The sequence below is a fragment of the Scaptodrosophila lebanonensis genome, unplaced genomic scaffold, assembly GCF_003285725.1.
Source record: "Scaptodrosophila lebanonensis strain 11010-0011.00,11010-0021.00 unplaced genomic scaffold, SlebRS2 tig00000129-arrow-arrow-pilon, whole genome shotgun sequence".
Lineage (NCBI taxonomy): Eukaryota > Metazoa > Arthropoda > Insecta > Diptera > Drosophilidae > Scaptodrosophila > Scaptodrosophila lebanonensis.
Window position 1 is genome coordinate 118,422 of NW_022060583.1, and position 18,333 is coordinate 136,754.

Here is an 18,333-nt window from a genome sequence, read left to right on the forward strand (position 1 = left end):
TACTTAAAATAGGAGCTTTCTATCGTTAATTTTGACCATAAGATAATAAACAAAGTTGATGAAGACATTTTTTTTAAAACTTTACTATTTATTCTTCTCTATTTCTTTCTGGAAATTGTACATATAAATACTTTTATATATATATAGTTCATTTCGTTTTGCCTATATTACAGATAAATGTTCTTGCGCTTGTCAGAGCTACACGTGCATGTTGTCTACAATTTACTTACTTACATATGTATATGTTATTTTCTTTGTCAACATAATATCTTCGGCTTTTGACTTAAAAATATAAAATTTATGTTTACAAAATGCATTCAAATTATACAGAAACAATCGAAATTACATACATACATAGATATAGAATAGAGAATAGATAGGAACGCGCAATAAATTATTAAACGAGATTCCGCGTATGGATACACACACATACATATGTATGTAGTATATCGAAATACCGTATTTATAGATATGATTCATTATTGTTCACGGCGTTTCACATGCGCATGGAATGCGAACAGAGATTCAAGCCAGGAGATTCAGAATGAGATGACAATTGAAATCAACATTGATTTAAGAATTTACATATAAACGCATTGTACACAGCTACGAGTATGTATACGCTACTACATATACATAATACATCCACATACATACATCAAGAGGTTCATATGTACGTACACACCCAACACATGTATGCATTGTTCGAGCTACAGACTAAAGCTAACTCGTCCCCCATTCGATAATGTATTTCGGTTCGTCTGTATATTATGTGTTTCGGATCGTTTTGTGTTCCTAGGTTTTTAAGTGAATTTGTACGCAACTACACGCCTGCATATAGCGGCAACTTGGCGGTATCTAATTTGTCCTCCACCTTAAACGATGGAAATAGCCCGCCCTGATTGGTGCGGGTATTCTTTCCCTTGGAGTTGCCATCCCAATGGTTGCCAGCAACCGAAACCAAATCGCCCACCTTCAGCTGCAGGTCCTCATGAGATCGCGGCTTGTGCGCAATCACAGCACGTCGGTTGTGCGGATTTTGGCCTCCATAATAGTAAATGTCGTCCAGCGATTTAAAACGATGAGAGGCATCCGGATACATGGTTTGCATTATCTCGTAAGCAACACGGCACACCTGCGACGAGAATGTGCAGACTAGATGGTCGGACAGCGAGAGCAAATGTATGTCCAATATAATGCCATTGAGGGCGGTGTCCGTATAGCGCGTGGAAACGGCAGCCATGCGCGCAACCTCGGGGTCGCCAACAATGTGATATTGTGGATACTTCTTGCGAGCCTCGTCGATGACCCGCGCATCGTCAGAGGCAAGGAAAATGCGGCGCACTACCGTCGTACCATTTACCTCCAGCGTCCGATAATAATCCTCTACATGCGTCATATACTCCTCGATACTATGAAAGGCGGCCTCAGTGCCAACCTTGTCTGTACGACGCACATGCACGCTGCAATAATTTCACGTTATTTAAGTCCAGCAGATTGAATTATATAGCACTTACCCTACAATTGGTCGCTCCCACCCCAGATTTCTCATACCCGAGACGAGAAAATCGCGAGTAGGTGCTTGTGGTCGAAGCAGATATTTGAGAAATTGGCCAACCCACCAGACAATGGGATCGCCATGCAAACGTTTTAAGCGTGGCGCCAGATCCTCAGGCACGGCCAGTGGCAAATAGGGTGGTCTTGGCATCAATGAGTCGATTATAGGAAGCACAAGCACTTGCGTATTTGGCTTGCCGGGCCAATTATTGGCAGCCCCGTTACCAGCATCATTGCAGGTGGAGGACACTGGCAGAAACACCTCTTCCCAGCCGCCTTTGTGATAGCGCCAGCCGCGCGATTTTAATATCAGTGTGCGCTCTGTAGCATACGCCACAATAAAGCAATAGACCACATGGTGCAATTGGCAGCCGTAACCACAGCCCTAAAAAAAAATTAAACAAAGTTCAATACACAGTTCTTAAATAGAACAAAGACCAGAACTCTTTTGTTAAAATTCTAGTTTAGTTTGGATATCCTAAGTAGTACTAAGATTAGTTTCTAGAGTGTTTCTCTCTATATGGAATAATAGGAAGGATTTTGACATAAAAACTCACCTTATTTAGTTTGCATACCAGCTTGCGCGCATTCTGACAATCGCTAGGGTGCTGTAAATGATGCAGTCGACGCTGCACTAAATCACTGAGATCCTTGGACTCCTTTTGGCGCCAGGCCTCATATCCATCGACGGTGCGCAACCGCTCCATATCACTGAGCAAAGAACGCTTGTGCTCAGCTCCCTGCAGCAGCACCTGGCTAATCGTTTCAGCCAGATCGCTGTTGGCATCGTTGCTGACTATCTTGCGTATTTTTCCCAGCTCGCTGCTAAAATAGTTCCATATCTCGGCAATATTCGACTGGATACGTCGCCTAGTGAACTCATATTCTAAGGTGGGTTCTGCAATGCTTTCCGTATTGATATGTGCACCTCCAACAGCAGCGGCGGCATCGCCATTGCCACTATTAAACTTGGAGGGATCCAAGTTATTATTGCCATTGGCGGAGGCATCATTGGCTATTTCGGCAGCTTTAAAAAGTGCATCCTCGGCAGCTGCATCGACGATCACCAGTCGAGGATTTTGTACATCGTGCTCCAGTCTTTGTGCCAGCTTTTGTGCGCTTTGTTTGTCCAGTTGTTCGCTTCAAAGAAATCAAGCAATCAAATGAAATGAAGTTAGGCCATGCATGTAATATTTTTAAAAACTGCCTGTTTTTGCTTCCATATCACCTCAACCCTCCACTGACAAAACGAGCAGGGGCGCGTTTTTGCCAGCTTATAGCTTACGATCTGTAATCTACCGGCGAGATGCGCAAACGTACATACATACATGTAATTAGCGTTCAAGTGCTACGCAATCTGCATATGAATGGACGCTGACACACCCACACCAATAGGCGGCTGCCTAAGCGGCTTATGGTAGCTGCGGTTCTCTACTACATATGTATGTACATAAATATACATATATGCATAAAGAACACACATAGATATGCATACATACATAGATATGTATGTATATTTACCTCATCAGCTCATCAATGAGCAGCTTGAGCTCCTCGTTGCGTTGCTTTGTGTGCTCGAGCAGCTGCAGAGCCTGATTGATGCGACGCGCATTTATGTCATTCTCCACCGCGGCCGATTGACCTTGCGTGTTAGTTAATTTGAGGACAAACACATAGACCAGCACCACCCAGGCAAGCACAAAAAGAATTAAAGCGCGCGCCCAGGAGTTTGCGGATGTGCCAAACAGCTGCCGCACCAGCAACATTTGATAAGCTTGCCCCTATAATTTGGTTTCCAATTAACTTGCAGGCGCAGCTTATTTTGTATTCCCCTCTCCTGTGCTGCGCGTCGACGTCGTCGTATAAACAAAATGCGATTGCTTGTTGCCCGGTCTCTTACATTATTATGCAGAACTTTTTGTGCTTAGATTTGGACCTAGCAAAGAGCTTCTCAATTATTTCCGTACTTCATAGTTAAAACAAAACATGAAAATTAAACAAAAACTGATTAAGATGATGATTTTAATTCACAATGATTATTCTAATTCACAACTGCTATACGTGTATTTTTGCCCTATTGCCACTAGGTCCGTGTAAAGCTGCCACGTAGTTGAAAACCAATTTGTTGTTACAAAATGAATGGGTAGCACTTTTCTTCATATGTAGTATATGGTCGCAAAAATATCGATGGTTCGTTCGACCAACATAACGGACTTTTAACTGCTGCCCTTATTGAAAGAGTACTACCCATATTAAAATACGCCCCTACTATATTTTTAAACGCTGAAAATATACACATATTTTTTAAATATCGCAATTGGCCAATCAAAATTCTTTGAAAAATATTTATTAAATTAAAATGTATATTCATTGAAAAATAGCTCTCCATTTTTTTTTACCAAAGAGGTGGTCCGCTTACATATTACCAATTGGAAATAATGAAAAGCTATATAAAAATGCATGGAGTATGGAAATATATGCGGGTTGAATTCATCCAACTGATATTGATTTGTAATTGGCTAAACTATGACAAATCTACATTAGTTGGCCGTACAATTTTAAAAACTGGAAAATTAAGCCCAATAGCCAAAGATAGTGCTGAAACTTAATACTTCAATACGCTTGAAAATATTTTGATTTTGTAATTGAAGTTGCTTACATTTTTCTAGCAAGTAAGACGGTGGTCCTATTTTCAAAATTCAAATTAGTTTTGCATGTACATATTTATATAGTTATAAAAAGTGACCGTATTTGCTGCAAAACTTGTGAGAAGCATCTGTAAAAACGTGTTCGTTAAAACCCTGAGCAGAAATACCATTAATATTTTCATTTGAAATAAAATGGTAAACAAAAAAGACAGCGGTTCACAATTTTCGAAATGCAACTATGTTTTGACATAGATTTATAACCATTATGGCGTATGAGTCCCTCCAATTTGAAAGGATTCGGTTGATGATTATTTTAAAAATCGTTAGTTGCTGAAAGTTCTTCCAGAGTGAAATTACGATGGTTTTGCCCTAAATGTTTGAAGCTATTTTCGCATGAGTACGCCCCTTATACTCTGTATGATTTGAGATCGATTGCTAAAATTGTAGCATCACGTCATATGCAGTTATGTGTACATAAGGGTCGATCAAAAACGACAGTACAAGCTGCTGCGTCACAAGGATCCATATGCATTCAAATGGCAGATTCCTTCTAGGTCAGTGTGATATATAGTATATGTATGCGGGTATACTCTTAATATTTCACAATTTATTTGGACTTATTACTACTGATAAAAATTAATATAATTTTGAGATGGTGTGTTCTATGCTACAGCAGCATCGGACGGTGCACCACAAAGTAGCGGGAGCTGCTGGGCTCCTCCAGTGCCTGGCGCTACTTCATCGTGCCCATGGATCGCTAGATTAATCCACAATGCAAATAAAATTTAGTTGTAAATGAAATTAAAAATTATTTTCGTATAAATTATAAAATTCAGTATGTATATGTATAGTTTTTAAAAAAAAATTGTACAATTATAAATTATATTATTACAATTACGACCACAAAAATTTCTTAGTGTTGAAATGAGTTTTTTTCTTTATCTTTTTTGTTACTTTTTATCGTGTGTGTGCGAGGGTGTGTGTGTTTGTGGGTGAATGTGTGAGAGAGCGCGTGTACAGTATGCAAATATGCAATATATGCCTGGGAGGATGTGTATGCGACAAGTTTTGATTTATTGTTAAATTTAAATACTTATATAAATTACTTTTTATTATAATTATTGTTTTTCATCCTTTTTGTTTTTTGTTTTCTTCTCTTTTTTTGTTTTTGTTTGTTTTTTGTATGTAGTGGGCAACTGCGGCATTTGTAAATTTAATATTTAAATGTTCTTTTGACTGTGTAAAAATATCGATTTTTTCTGATTTTGTTTTTGTTGTTTTGTATCCATTCTTTATTTACGAGTAGTTACTATTTCGCTTTCTCAACTTGGCGTGCCTTGTGATGCATCGCTCTGCAAATGGGACTCATCATCATCTTCCACAGATGATGACAGACATGTGTGTTAGCTATATCCGCACTATGTCTTATGCTATTGAAATGGTTCTTTCCGTTACGGTTTCACGGTTTATGTTGCTACTGTTGCTCTTTCTCCTGGTTCTCTATCCGCATTGTTTTTTATTTCGCTGCTCGGCTCCGCGCTTCTTCTCGTTTATTGATATATAAATATATATATGTATATATATTCATATATGTATGTATAATTAGTTGCTTAATAGTAAAATTTCTTGAATGTTGCTGTGGTAAAGTGTAGGTAATGTTGCTTGCTCTGTGTCGACTCAACTCAACTGCACTACATACATATGTCTTTCCACCAGATACGACGTTGACAACGACTACTCCTCCTCAGTCGCTGCGCAGCTTCTTTAACTCCGGCGACTTGCCACTGTCTGTATCGACACCGGCATTTGCATTGACCTCCAAGTCGCAGTGCAGTACCGTACGCTTCTGACCGATCGATGGCACCACTGTCAGCGATGTCCCATCAGATCCGACGAGGCTCTTGTGTACCACATTGGCGCTCGCCGCTGCCGATGCAGACGCATTTGCGTTTGTGGCGCGCATATTACGGCTACTGCTGCTGTTGCTCTCATCAGCCTCTAGCTCATCGTCCTCTTCATCATCGAGGTCATCGTCATCATCAACATCGTCGTCATCATCGTCATCATCCTCCTCAACCACCTGACCGACAACTCCCACATTAATACGCACACCACAATGCCCACTATTCGGGCCATTATCACTCCCGGCCAAGGGTATCACTCCATTCCCATTGCCATTTGGCTGCTGTGGAGCTACTGAGCCGGGAGTAAGCTGCTCTCCAGCGCTCTGACCATTGTTGTTGGTTTGCCTGTTGTTATTATGCATTATAGGCTGTGCATCGCCTCCAGTCGCCAAATGATTGTTGGCCTTTAGTGGCGGCGCCTCGAGATTACTTTCGGAGTCTGAGGCGAGAGGTGTGCCCCCAATAGGCTCACCATCCTCTGTCGATGTAGTAGCTGTTGTCTGTGTGGTATTATCATCGATGATCGGCTCCTGAGATGTGGAATCGTTGGACACAAAGTTTGAGTCGCCATCTTGCAATGCACCCACGGCAGTGGTATTATTCTTAGCGACCAGCTGCGTGCTACGTTCGCCGGAATTTAGTGGTGTCAATGTGGTCGGATTGGTATTCTCGTTCTCGGTCTCCGACTCTGTTGCAGTATTGCGTCCACCTGCTGACAATTCCAATGCTTTAATATAAAATAATATATAATTAAACAAAATGAGATGTATATTTACCTGCGCCCAAGCTTTCATCGTCCAAGTCAACAGCAACGCCATCATTGGTATCTTCACCATTATTGTTCAGGCTGCCATTTGTGTTGATGACGCCAGGCGGGGGCATATCGTCAAGGAGCTCGGGACTCAAATCATTTGCCACGTAGTGGGCCCAGAGTGCTAGTTCGACACGATGAGGCGACCAATGCGGCGTCTCACCGCCGACCTCTGCATTCAGACGTTCCACAGTTGACTGTATGTGCTGCACAAAATTGAGGTACTCCTTGGTCGTATAGTCAATGCCCTCGATCTCCGGTATGGCCATCAGACACTCATCGGCCATGAATGGCGCCGAATGAGGGGCGGCAGCTGCCAGCAGGGCCGATGCCATTGTTGTGCCAACACCCTTGAGGTTTGATAAAGCTGTGATTGCCTGCTCCAGATTCGGCAGCTTGCGAAAGGCCTTCTTTGTTTCCTGCACAACAGCTCGTGGTGTATTCACTTTGACCAAATAGGACAATTGTGGATAGAATTTGCCACGCGATTGTTTCCACTTCATGGTCTGTACCAACTCATCATACACCATATGCGCATCCTTCCCTCGAGCCTTTATCAAACCTGGCAGCTCGTTCTGGTACCATGCATCCAATCTTATTAGCTCCTGTGGCTTCTTGCTGCGCTTTTCAGCCTTCAGCTTCAGCACTTCCGGATAAAGTTTGAAGCAGTACTCGAATTGTGAGGTGCTGCCATTCTCAAAGAATGAAGCCGTGGCCTTGCCGTTCGACATTTTTGTTCTGGTTAGCTTTTTTGTTGGTCTTCTGATGATCCGATCGGGCAGCTGCTGGTGTTACCAGCAACAACAACAAAACGCAACGCAACACAATAACAACAAGATGAGGAGTATAACACAATCGCTATATGATTAAGTGGTAGCTGCCAAAGCTTGAGGCTACTCCACCTCAGTCGATGATGCTGCTGTTGTTGTTGTTGTTTTTACTTATATCTGCGTTATTTTCGCAGTTTTTTAAATTTATCCGATTGTATCCTGATGATGCTGCTCTTTTGATATATATGTATATATAAAAATACATATATATTGATGTATAGCCTATCTATATGCCCTGCCTTCTGCTCCAAATGGTTTTTGTGCCTTTTGTAGCGCTTGCTTTGCGCCTGCTGCTACTTCAGCCGCTTCTTCTTCTTCTTGTGTGTGTCAACGCACCACTATTTATTGTTGTTGTTGTCGATGGTGGTGTTGTTTTTGGTTTTGTCGCCGGCGTTGTTGGGGCACACATTATAGCATGAAAATAAAGAGAGAAGAGCAGAACGCATACATTGAATAATTAGTTGAACATAATTGCAACATTTTAATAGTTGTTGTTGTACTTTTCTCTTAATTTTTTATTTTAAATTTCTTAAATATAATAATCACATTTGTAATTTCAGCACAAATCGAATTTTTACTTTCGGAAACGAACAGTCGGGTTCTATTGGTCGTGTCGTTCCAACGTCGATGTCGTCGTCGGTCTTTCGCACGCACGAACACACTGTCACACAGTACAAACACTCTCGCAAGCTACACACATGCACAATAGAGTAACGTTTCACGCACACTATAAAGCAAAAAATTTCTTTTCATATATTTTGAAAAAAAAAAAGATGAAAAAATAATGTGAAATAAAAAAACGAACGCGAAATAAAAACCGAAGCGATACGAGTACGGAATCTACTTTTTTAAATATCTTTTTCGTTATTTTTCTTTTTTTTGCACAACAGCTTATGAGCAACCATAACCATATCATTCAAGGAAACAAGCGTTCCATGCCCAGACAACTAATGCAATAGCCCCATTGCTGCTGTTTGCTGCGCTGCCACTGCCTTTGCGCCGTTGACTCCTTCAATACGCTAACCACACACGCTTACGCGCTTACCTTTGCCTTCTTTGCCTATTCGCTTCGCTTATTTCTCGTTGGCCGTGGTGTGTTTTATTGGACAACGACGACGACAACGGCACACAGAGCGCAGCGCTTTAGAGATTGGGATTTGAAATTTTTATTTTTATTCATTCGATGATGATTTCGGTATAGAACTTGTACGCGTCAACTTCTCAGCTCATATCGCTTGCGTCCGCCGCTTGCATGAATTTAGTTTAGTTGCCGCCTGTCTTTCGTTCCGTCCACAGCGAGGCAGTCAGCCAAACACACAACCAACCAGAGCGAGCAAGTATGTAGCTACAGTAGTCGCTGTCTCTGCCTGCGCCGCTGTAGTTGTTGACAGTGGCGTCGCTAGCGATGGGGTCGACCCCGTCTCAATTCCAATTAAACACTAAAAAATATGGTAGCCAGAGAAAGGATCCGGATCCAGGTGACAAACGAGTAAAATTGTTCGCGTAGTAGTAGGCGAAATAATAATAAATTGTATCTTCGTCGTCGCCAGATCCGTTTAGTTCTAGAGCTGCCGTGACTCTGCGCTTCGTACCCCTCACAATTTTGCCTTCGTTCTCGTACGGCTGTGTACCGCGTTCGTTTTATCGCCGTTTCCACTTTCAAACCTTCATTCGTATTCAATGCTGGTCGTTGCTGCTGCTGCTTTAGCTGCTCGAGCAGTGGCGTCTATGGGGGTGCACGACGTGACGGACATCAGGACAAATGAACACGATATTTCAAAATATGTACATACATACATATGTATGTATGTATGTACATATGCATTTTGTGCATTCACTAAATTTTAAGGCAATACTGAATTGAAAAGCTGAACCAATAATCATGTTTGTATACTAATGTACCGGCATTAATACCCTGTTTTTGTAACAACCAAAGGATGACGTAGGCCACACAATGTATATTCATACATACATATATGAACATATATACATTCTTGACCATAATGACTAGCGAAATCGTTATACATACATACATACATATGTACATAGAGAAATGTTTTTTTCGATCCCCTTTTCCTCTGTAAATAAAATAAATAAGCTGTATTATAATGCATTTTTTTAAATTTCGAACTCAAAAATTGCCTTCCCATGCTCTGCCAGCACCTGTTGTCATAATTTTATTGCCTACTGCAAAGATACACATATGTATGTATGTACATGCGCTTTCTAATGTCGATAGGCATATAAACGTTCGTTATATATTACAAAATTTACAAAAATGTTGGATTGAAGGCGTTATGAAATGTTTATTTAAATATATAATTTTAATATCGAATTATTGAACCGGATAAAAGGTATTTAAGACTCCAGCACGAGCGAGTGTGAAATTCATTTTTATTTGCAATCCCTCTCAAAGTGCACGCCACTGTGCAGTTTATCGGTCCGCCTGTGTGCCACTCTGTACGTTGTTGTATCGTTCGTATTCGTGCGCTCGCCATCTGCGCCTTTGTTTCGGTTTTTATCTCCGTTTTCGCTTTAGCCTCATGATTCGTTGTTGCCTTTTTTACTTACCCTATTCGAGTTGTCGTCGTCGTCGGCGGCGACGCGTATAGCAGCTGCAATTTAGCTGTTGACTGTTTCTGCTTTTCCTTCGGTCATTTTTTTTACCCTATGTCATACATACACAACACTTACAAATACGCGTACGTGTGTATATGTATGCACGTACGTTGTTTCTATAGAGTTGCTAACCGTGTGTATCTGTCATATTGTAAAGACGAGCGTGAGCTGTGAGCGTGAATTAATTACCTTGAGTCGCTTGAATGAACTTTATCACGAAATTCAAAATACTTTAAATACAGATGCTTTAAAAGGAAACCCTAAAGTCAGTAGAAAGCTTAACAATAGTGGATTATTCTATTTGCATTAAATTAAATATCTTGTATGTATTTCAACATTTGTTATCATTTAACATTAAAATGCTGTACAGTAAATATATTATTATCATTATATTATTAAAACAAAAGGTTGTTGGTCTGCTACCTGTGTACGTAGTACCTAACAATGATAAAAGTAATATAGTAATAAAGTAATCAAATTTATTAAATTAGCTATGCTCATATCATAACTGAGCCCTTGAATTGGGAAGTGAATATTACGAAACAATTTGATCACGAACCCATCTCCAGTACATATCATATTGCTAATGGAAGCAGCGCTGCCAGATCGTCTCAGGTTTCTTAAATTACAAGTACTTTAAACTTTTAATTACCCCCATTAAACTTACAACATATACAAAACGAACGACCCAACTGTTTATGTATCGACATATGTATGTATGTATGTAGATAAGAAGTTTTCGAAAATATTTACCAAGAGTATCGAAGAGACGGCGATTAATTCGAAGAGACGGCGATTATTCCATTTAGCACGATTCAAAATAAGACAAAGCAAATATGTACATACATATGTATGTAAATAAAAATGCACACAGCTAGAACCCATTCTTATATGGGTCATTATGCACATTATACATACATATATGTGACTTAATAAAATAAACATAATTCCTTGTTTTTTCCACTGATTTTAAAACGTTTTATTTTTGCATATGATTAATGTCTTTTTTACACGGTTTTTTCTGGAACCAATCTACCGTATAAAAACACAATTTGGTATATACCCCCTATTGTTAAGATTGGGGTTTTTTTCGATTAGTTCTTCACAGCTACTCCCTAAAGTAATAATATCACCGCCCGATGGCGCCACTATCACCAGCGAAGTCTACTATCATGTAGTATATCCTCGTGGACGGACTGTTTAGTCAAATCGGACTTTTAGTTTTGTTTTGATTGCGTGGGAGAACGGCCGTGTTCATGGATTTTAGAAAAATGGGAAAAACAATAATATCCATCGCTGATTCGTATTTTGGAGGGGAAATCGCGCAGCGAAATCAAATAGTGCTTGGATGCTGTGCACAGTGACACTTCTTCGATGTCGACCGTCAAAAATTCACCGTGATCGCACCTCGGGTTTCGATGAGTCACGCCCAGCAGCCCGGAAGATGGCTACCACGGAGGATAGCGTGACAAATGTCTACGTTCTTGTATTGGCTGACCGTTTCCATTCCGCATTCCATTTGGCTCGGTGCAAGTTCTTTTTGTTTCCAAACTTGAAAAAGTCACCCGCCGGGCAGAAAATATTGCCGCTATGAAGGCCCCCTCCGAAAATTTATTTTTCAGATAGGTTAAAGAAGTTGGGCCAAGTGTATCTAACTATGTTGAGAAATAAATCCTTGCTTTTCCAAAATGTTCATGTATTTTTTACTTATTTAAGAACCTGAAACCATCGTTATGTAATTTATTTCCTAAAAGATAGAGATAAATAACAGTTTGATATAAAAAGAATATTTTTCAAAGTCTTTGAGTATTACACGAACATATAAATATGTATCTTCAATATTTTGCACAATCTATTTAGACACTTAACTTTATAAATACAGTTACTTATGAACTATGCATAAATATAACATTCAAACTTTAGTTCCAACTTATATCCAAGATGCTGCACATTGCCCAGATTGCGTTGGTCTTCGTCTTCTCCAGGTCTGAAATACTCCTTTTACGCGTTGGTTGTAATTTATAGATCCTTAATTTATGCCAACCACAGATCCTGTTAATATTTTCATATTCAAACTAATAGAAGGCTGTTTGGTATTGATCTTTCCACGCACTTTTGTATACTCTATACACATTTTATTTATATTCTGATGGCTGGATTTTTCTCGAGAACATTTTACATATATGATGAAAGATTCCCTCAATGAAAATTTCCTTACAAATAATTACTATTTAGATAGGACCCATTCAGATCACCCAGCAATGGAGCTTCTCTACTCTTTTACGGATGAGTTTGTCGCTTAATCTGAATATTTGAGTGCCGACTCGTATTTTATAATCTCTTTATGTACCAGTGGGGTACTTTTCTTTTGGTACATTATGCTATAATAACCGCTACTGATCGCGGTTTATATGGCGCAGTTCGCGCATCGTTATCTGCGAAAAATGTAATTGATATTAGAATATGATTCGCAGTTTTACAGGGTCTGCAAATATCAAATCACATACATTTACAGAACGGACTCACTGTTAGATACTTTTTGTCATTTACATCAAAATCAGGAAGAAAAGTTGCTCACGTTATTTACCTTAAAAACAGGTAGTCATTCTTTTGAAATAAAGTTATTTACGTTCAATTTCGATCGATGTAGTAAATATTTAAATATGAATGCAGTAACAAAGTCGTAGAGAATGAGATATATATGATTAACGACAATACGAATTGTATATCGTATTGCAGCTGGATATGGGTCAAATTGTAGTTAGCGAATATATATAGCATGTTATCACAATAATAGTGTGGAAAACCAATTAGTTACGGGCTTATTTAAAAGGGGAACTTCGAGTTGGTGGTGGAGTGAAATCAAAGCGCTCGTGCTCAGAAAATTCATAGCCATTCAATCAAGAGTGATTTTCGATCTGTTAGACATAAATGCGAATACGAGCAGTAGGTTGATATCAATTCATATCTATATCTTCCAATCGTACAGGCTGCGAGTACGGTATGACAGACTTCTTGTTCACATCTCGGGAAAGCGCCTTTCGCATATCTGCGGACGACACATAAAAATAAACGGTCACCTAAACAATAGTAAGCTAGCACATACCATACGCATCCTCGTCCTGATCACCTGAGTAGTACTCGAGAATCGTGCGATAAACGATATAGCCTAAGTTGGTGTACATGTTGATGGCTACTTTGTTGCTCTTTCGAACAAACAGATCCACAAAATAAGCCCGTTTTCTGAATTGAATCAGGGGCAAGGATCAATTAATTGTGTGTCAAATGTTAAAATAAACAATATAAAGACTACTTCTCGGAAATATCCTCCAAAAAGTGCATCAGCAATGCGGCAAGACCCAAACGCCTGTAGTCCGGTGACACCGTCAGCGCCGTCACATGTCCATGCCAGTTATCCAAATGACCTTCCACCTTGCCCATAACTGCAGAAATACATGGGTTTCATGGATACATATACATATGTATTTATATATGCATTAAGCTATTTTTAAATATTGGAACACGTTGTTGCACTTACTGTAGCCCATTATTTGTCCATTTGGCGATTCTGCCAATTGAAAATACTCTGGCCAGCGTGCCAGGTACTGCGTATAGAAAGAAAGGCCATATGTTTCCGTCAACGGATCAAAGTTTCTAAATGTACAACAGTTTAGCGTCACAAAATAAAATACCACATTTTATGGGGATGTTAGAAAGAGGGAACTTACACATTGTTGAACTTGAAGAGGTCGTCACAGGTAAATGGACGTAGCGTGGTCATTTTTAAAGGAGCTTGGTATAGTTACCGGCTAAATCTTCAGAAATTAAAAATTCTTTCAGTCAGCTGTAGCTAGAGATGTGTCTCCGTGGAAATTTTCGCAAATGTTTTATGCAACAAAAATTCAACAGCAAATTAGAATTAGGTGAAGAGTACAAACTACTCGATTTGTTATCGTTATCGATGTGCAACCACATGCACGCGAAATCAGGGCGGCACGAAAGTATGCTAAAGCAATGCCATTCCTGCGGGCGCATGCAGTGCGGGTGGGCTTCCACCCAAAAAAGTAAGTAAGTTTTAGTGCCCTCTTCGCATATACATACATACAAATGTATACTCAAGTATAACATTCCCTCGATTTGTCTTTTTAGTGAACGATCGTTAGCAGCTTGAGTGGCAACAGACAACAAACGTGCAACAGTTGCCAGTTTGAAAGGCAATAAGAACCGTAGCAATGGCGACTGCCATAGGCGGTCAGGCACACGGCAAGAAACAGGACTCTGGAATATTAACGCGCGAAGATTTCGATGGTGGACCTGTTAGTATTGACGAGATCGAGACAGGCCTGTTTCTGGGTAAGCATTTATGTGAATGTGGAATGCAATATTTGGAAAAATGTGCGCTTTTTCGTGTAGGCAATTTAACAGCAGCTACGCATATGGAGACCTTAAAGTCGTTCAAAATTACGCACATACTGACCTTGGACTCGGTGCCATTGCCACAGCATATAGTGGAGGCAAGCTTTTTGACCACAAAATACGTGCAAAGTAAGTGTGGATTGTCTGCTCAATAATTAACGTTCATTTACCAAATCCTTTGATATTTTTAGTTGCAGACATGCCACGCGAGGATATACTGCAACATTTGGAATCCTGCGTCGATTTTATAAGCACTGCACTTGCCCAAAAAGGAAACGTCCTGGTGCATTGGTATGCGATAAAGTCATTATTTTGTTAATTATTTTTTAATAGTTCACGCTTTGTTTTGCAGTTATTTCGGCGTCAGTCGCAGTTCGTCGGCCGTCATAGCATTCATAATGAAGAGCCACAATCTAGACTATCTGCCTGCCTATGAATTGGTCAAGTCCAAGCGTCGATTTGTGCAACCCAATGCTGGCTTCATTATGCAACTGAAACTTTTTCGGCGTATGGGGTGCAAAATAGAGCCAAGCTTTCAAAAGTACAAGCTACATCGCCTGCGTCTGGCTGGCGAGCAAATGCGCAAGGCAAAGATTCTGCCTCAGAGCTTCCACAGTGTCATACGTCCGGACCCTGACATTACGCGTGAGAATCCTGAGCCTATTGTATTTCGTTGTCGCAAATGCCGACGTGTGTTGGCCACCAAGTCCCATGTCCTGGAACATCGTCCTCGTGACAGGCCTCCCACAATGGCGGCCCATTCACATCTCGATGCGACGGAAGCATTGGTTAATCAGGCAGCAAGTGCAACGGCGCCGGATAATATTACGGGTCCACGTATTCTAGAGCAACTAGCCGCTAGTATACGACAGGTCTCGCTGGGCTCACCAAACCGTGAGGGCGATATTAACAATTGTCGTAGTATATTGTTTGTGGAGCCCATTGCCTGGATGCCGCGCATTATGCTGAACACACAGGGCCGCCTTCACTGTCCAAAATGTGAACAAAAACTTGGCAATTTTAGCTGGATAAATTGTGAGATTCATACCCCCAAATTATTGCCTTGCACTCAACTAATTATATTCCCTCATGTATTCATACAGCTTGCCAATGTCCATGTGGTGAAACCATGACGCCTGCATTCTACTTAATACCTTCAAAGGTGGAGCTTTCAAAGGCCGTACAAAATGTGCAAACAACGGTCTAGATGAGCCAAGCTTTAACATAATCACATTGGGTTTCCAAGTCGCTAACACGCATTTGTAGTTGTGCCATTTAAAGACAAAAATATCAACAGTTGTGTTTTGTTGAAAATGAAGGAATTGTATTCAAACACATGTGACACGCCCGCGTTTTAATATTAAATATTTATAGTTAGCTAACGAAATTTTCAACTTGTGAAAGGTCAAAATTTGCTGATCCGTTAAATTATTTTAATGGAAATTTCCGCTTTGTGCTGTTCCATACGCATTTGCATTGCTTTTTGCGTGCTGTATTAAATTATATATTTACATGTGTATGTCGTACATACATACCTTTTGGACAAGTATTTTGCATAAATATTACAGATAATCATAGTACTTGTAATGATTATTGAAGAAACAAAAATTGAATAAAATAACCAACCAAATCCAGTCAGTTAAATATTAAAGATAAAATATTTTCTGTGACAATATTACAAATTTAAAATAATAATTATGCTATAAATGTTGTAAGTCGTTTGCATAAGTGTTATAAAAATTATTAACTAATAACAATACCTTAACGTATGTGTAATATGTGCAGTGCACGCTTGATATAAGAAATTCTCCACATGAGCAAGCGTTTTCTTTTTGTCTACAAATTTGCAAATAAACATTTGAACGTGCGCAGCTTACTAAGAGAAATGGACACAATGTAGCAGAAATTTACAAAGATATACTGTCTCATTTAAAGTGTATGCAACATGCAATGGAAAATATTTGAGATTCCAAAACTTAAATTAACTTGTGATGGGACAAAACGATTCGAATGAACGCCCACTATAACATATTTTATTTAACTGTTTGGAAACAATCGTTATAAAAAACAATAATAATACAAAAAAAAAGGTATTAAACTTTAGAAATTCGAACCAAATGTTTAATCTCAGCTATAATAGTAAAATTTCCTAAGATTTTTTTTTTTATCAAGATTGTTCACCTTCTTTTTGTATAAAAATGTATTTACTCTCCGTCTCTCCTCCTTCAAGTGTTCAATTCGGGTCGATCCATTGTTGCGTGCCCTGTACATATACATGTGTATATACATACATATATAGAAACTTATTATTGATGTGCTTCAAACATTGGGTGTACATTTACACAAATATACATAAAAACATTAAATTAAAAAGAAAAATTTATTGAATCGATTATTTTCAATTGGGAAATGCAAATTTTGGGAAAACACTGATTGGATTATGTTGAGTTTGTGTCGCAGCCGCTGTCTTCATATCGCGAGGCGCCATTGTCGCCACCTATGCAAGTGCAACCAGCGAGGAGGAGGAGCGATGAGTGGACGTTCCTGCAGGGAGGACCTTCCCACGAATTCTCGTGTGCTAGCCGCATTCGACTTTGATATGACCATTATAAATCAGGACTCGGATTCAGTGGTCAGTCAATTGCTGCCTCGGGAGCAGTTCAATGCCGATCTGTTGGGTCTGGTCCAGCGGTGTGGCTGGGTTGTCTTTATACGTGAGGTGCTTTTGCTCTTGCATGAGCGTGGAATAAAATCCTTAGATATTGGAAATGTGGTGCGACGGATTCCTGCTGTTCCGGGCATGTTGCGACTGTTGCGCAAGCTGGCAAGGCAACCCTCACTGGACATGTTCATCATAAGCGACGCCAATTGCTTCTTTATCGAGGAGTGGCTTTTAGCGCATGGTGTGCGCCATTTGTTTTCCGGAATCATCTCGAATCCGGCCACCGTTGAGGCACAGGGTGAGGTGATGGTCTGGCCCTATGAAGAGCAGACGCATTGTCAGCATTGTCCCCGAAACCTCTGCAAGGGCTCCGCACTGCACGAGTTGTTGAGTAGCGAATGTTATGAGCGGGCCATCTATGTGGGGGACAGCTGCAACGATTTGTGCGCCATAATGAGATTACGGCCCATGGACCTAGCCTGCATACGCCTAGGACTGGAACTGCATAGCAAGTTAAAGACACATATGAATGCCATTAAGTCCAGTGTGTTGCTATTTCGTGATGGACACGATCTGTGCGAGCTTCTCTTCCCCGCTAATTCCCGCACCATACAATTTCAACCCCAAAATCATTACATTCACAGTTAATTTGTATTGTAAGGCAAAATTATTAATGCTGCTGTTTTATTCGACGACTTACATATGCTTAAAGAAAATATTATATCATAATATAGGTTTAATTTGTGTATATATATCTCTTAATAGACTTGGGCATAAAATTCCATGGAAAAATCAATTCTAGTGCCCTCGCTGTTTTGTTTTTTTTTTAAGTAGAATTTTTTCTGCGGCTAAAAACTAATAACTATTTCACATAGTTTGTGGTTTG

The 18,333-nt window shown here is 39.9% G+C and overlaps 5 protein-coding genes and 1 long non-coding RNA gene across 11 annotated transcripts; 3 read left to right on the top strand and 3 right to left on the bottom strand.

The window, feature by feature from the left end:
* Positions 1-75: 75 nt before the first annotated feature.
* LOC115628821 (alpha-(1,6)-fucosyltransferase) lies at positions 76-3,573 on the bottom strand. Its single transcript, XM_030525051.1, has 4 exons — positions 3,079-3,573; positions 2,115-2,697; positions 1,518-1,942; positions 76-1,463 (listed from the first exon to the last, which is right to left on the bottom strand). The coding sequence occupies exons 1-4, from the start codon at positions 3,321-3,323 to the stop codon at positions 824-826; spliced, it is 1,893 nt and encodes a 630-aa protein (XP_030380911.1). The 5' UTR covers positions 3,324-3,573; the 3' UTR covers positions 76-823.
* A 1,451-nt stretch (positions 3,574-5,024) lies between these two features.
* LOC115628830 (probable serine/threonine-protein kinase ifkB) lies at positions 5,025-9,336 on the bottom strand. Of its 4 annotated transcripts, none has more exons than XM_030525069.1 (3): positions 8,796-9,336; positions 6,886-8,088; positions 5,025-6,818 (listed from the first exon to the last, which is right to left on the bottom strand). In XM_030525069.1, exons 2-3 carry the CDS (start codon positions 7,649-7,651, stop codon positions 5,950-5,952), a joined length of 1,635 nt encoding a protein of 544 aa, XP_030380929.1. In that variant the 5' UTR covers positions 7,652-8,088; positions 8,796-9,336; the 3' UTR covers positions 5,025-5,949. The 4 variants fall into 4 exon arrangements, with proteins under 4 accessions (XP_030380929.1, XP_030380926.1, XP_030380928.1 ...); XM_030525066.1 differs by having other exon boundaries at positions 5,025-6,821; XM_030525068.1 differs by lacking the exon at positions 8,796-9,336 and adding an exon at positions 8,329-8,464 and having other exon boundaries at positions 5,025-6,821.
* LOC115628831 lies at positions 9,124-9,657 on the top strand. Its single transcript, XR_003995847.1, has 2 exons — positions 9,124-9,239; positions 9,301-9,657. It is a non-coding gene; the product is annotated as an uncharacterized LOC115628831 (long non-coding RNA).
* Positions 9,658-12,203: 2,546 nt separating this feature from the next.
* On the bottom strand, positions 12,204-14,238 carry LOC115628859 (N-alpha-acetyltransferase 20). Of its 2 annotated transcripts, none has more exons than XR_003995849.1 (6): positions 14,098-14,237; positions 13,908-14,023; positions 13,683-13,812; positions 13,476-13,612; positions 12,877-13,418; positions 12,204-12,804 (listed from the first exon to the last, which is right to left on the bottom strand). XR_003995849.1 is itself a non-coding variant. In XM_030525110.1 (6 exons), the coding sequence occupies exons 1-6, from the start codon at positions 14,148-14,150 to the stop codon at positions 12,763-12,765; spliced, it is 540 nt and encodes a 179-aa protein (XP_030380970.1). In that variant the 5' UTR covers positions 14,151-14,238; the 3' UTR covers positions 12,204-12,762. The 2 variants fall into 2 exon arrangements, 1 of the variants encoding a protein (XP_030380970.1); XM_030525110.1 differs by having other exon boundaries at positions 13,357-13,418; positions 14,098-14,238.
* Positions 14,239-14,309: 71 nt separating this feature from the next.
* On the top strand, positions 14,310-16,366 carry LOC115628893 (dual specificity protein phosphatase MPK-4). 2 transcript variants are annotated; one of them, XM_030525150.1, is made up of 6 exons: positions 14,310-14,433; positions 14,519-14,722; positions 14,783-14,914; positions 14,977-15,076; positions 15,138-15,820; positions 15,889-16,366. In XM_030525150.1, exons 2-6 carry the CDS (start codon positions 14,602-14,604, stop codon positions 15,990-15,992), a joined length of 1,140 nt encoding a protein of 379 aa, XP_030381010.1. In that variant the 5' UTR covers positions 14,310-14,433; positions 14,519-14,601; the 3' UTR covers positions 15,993-16,366. The 2 variants fall into 2 exon arrangements, with proteins under 2 accessions (XP_030381010.1, XP_030381011.1); XM_030525151.1 differs by having other exon boundaries at positions 14,390-14,437.
* Positions 16,367-17,222: 856 nt separating this feature from the next.
* On the top strand, positions 17,223-18,193 carry LOC115628905 (probable phosphatase phospho2). Its single transcript, XM_030525163.1, has one exon. The coding sequence runs from the start codon at positions 17,226-17,228 to the stop codon at positions 18,093-18,095; it is 870 nt and encodes a 289-aa protein (XP_030381023.1). The 5' UTR covers positions 17,223-17,225; the 3' UTR covers positions 18,096-18,193.
* Positions 18,194-18,333: the final 140 nt, after the last annotated feature.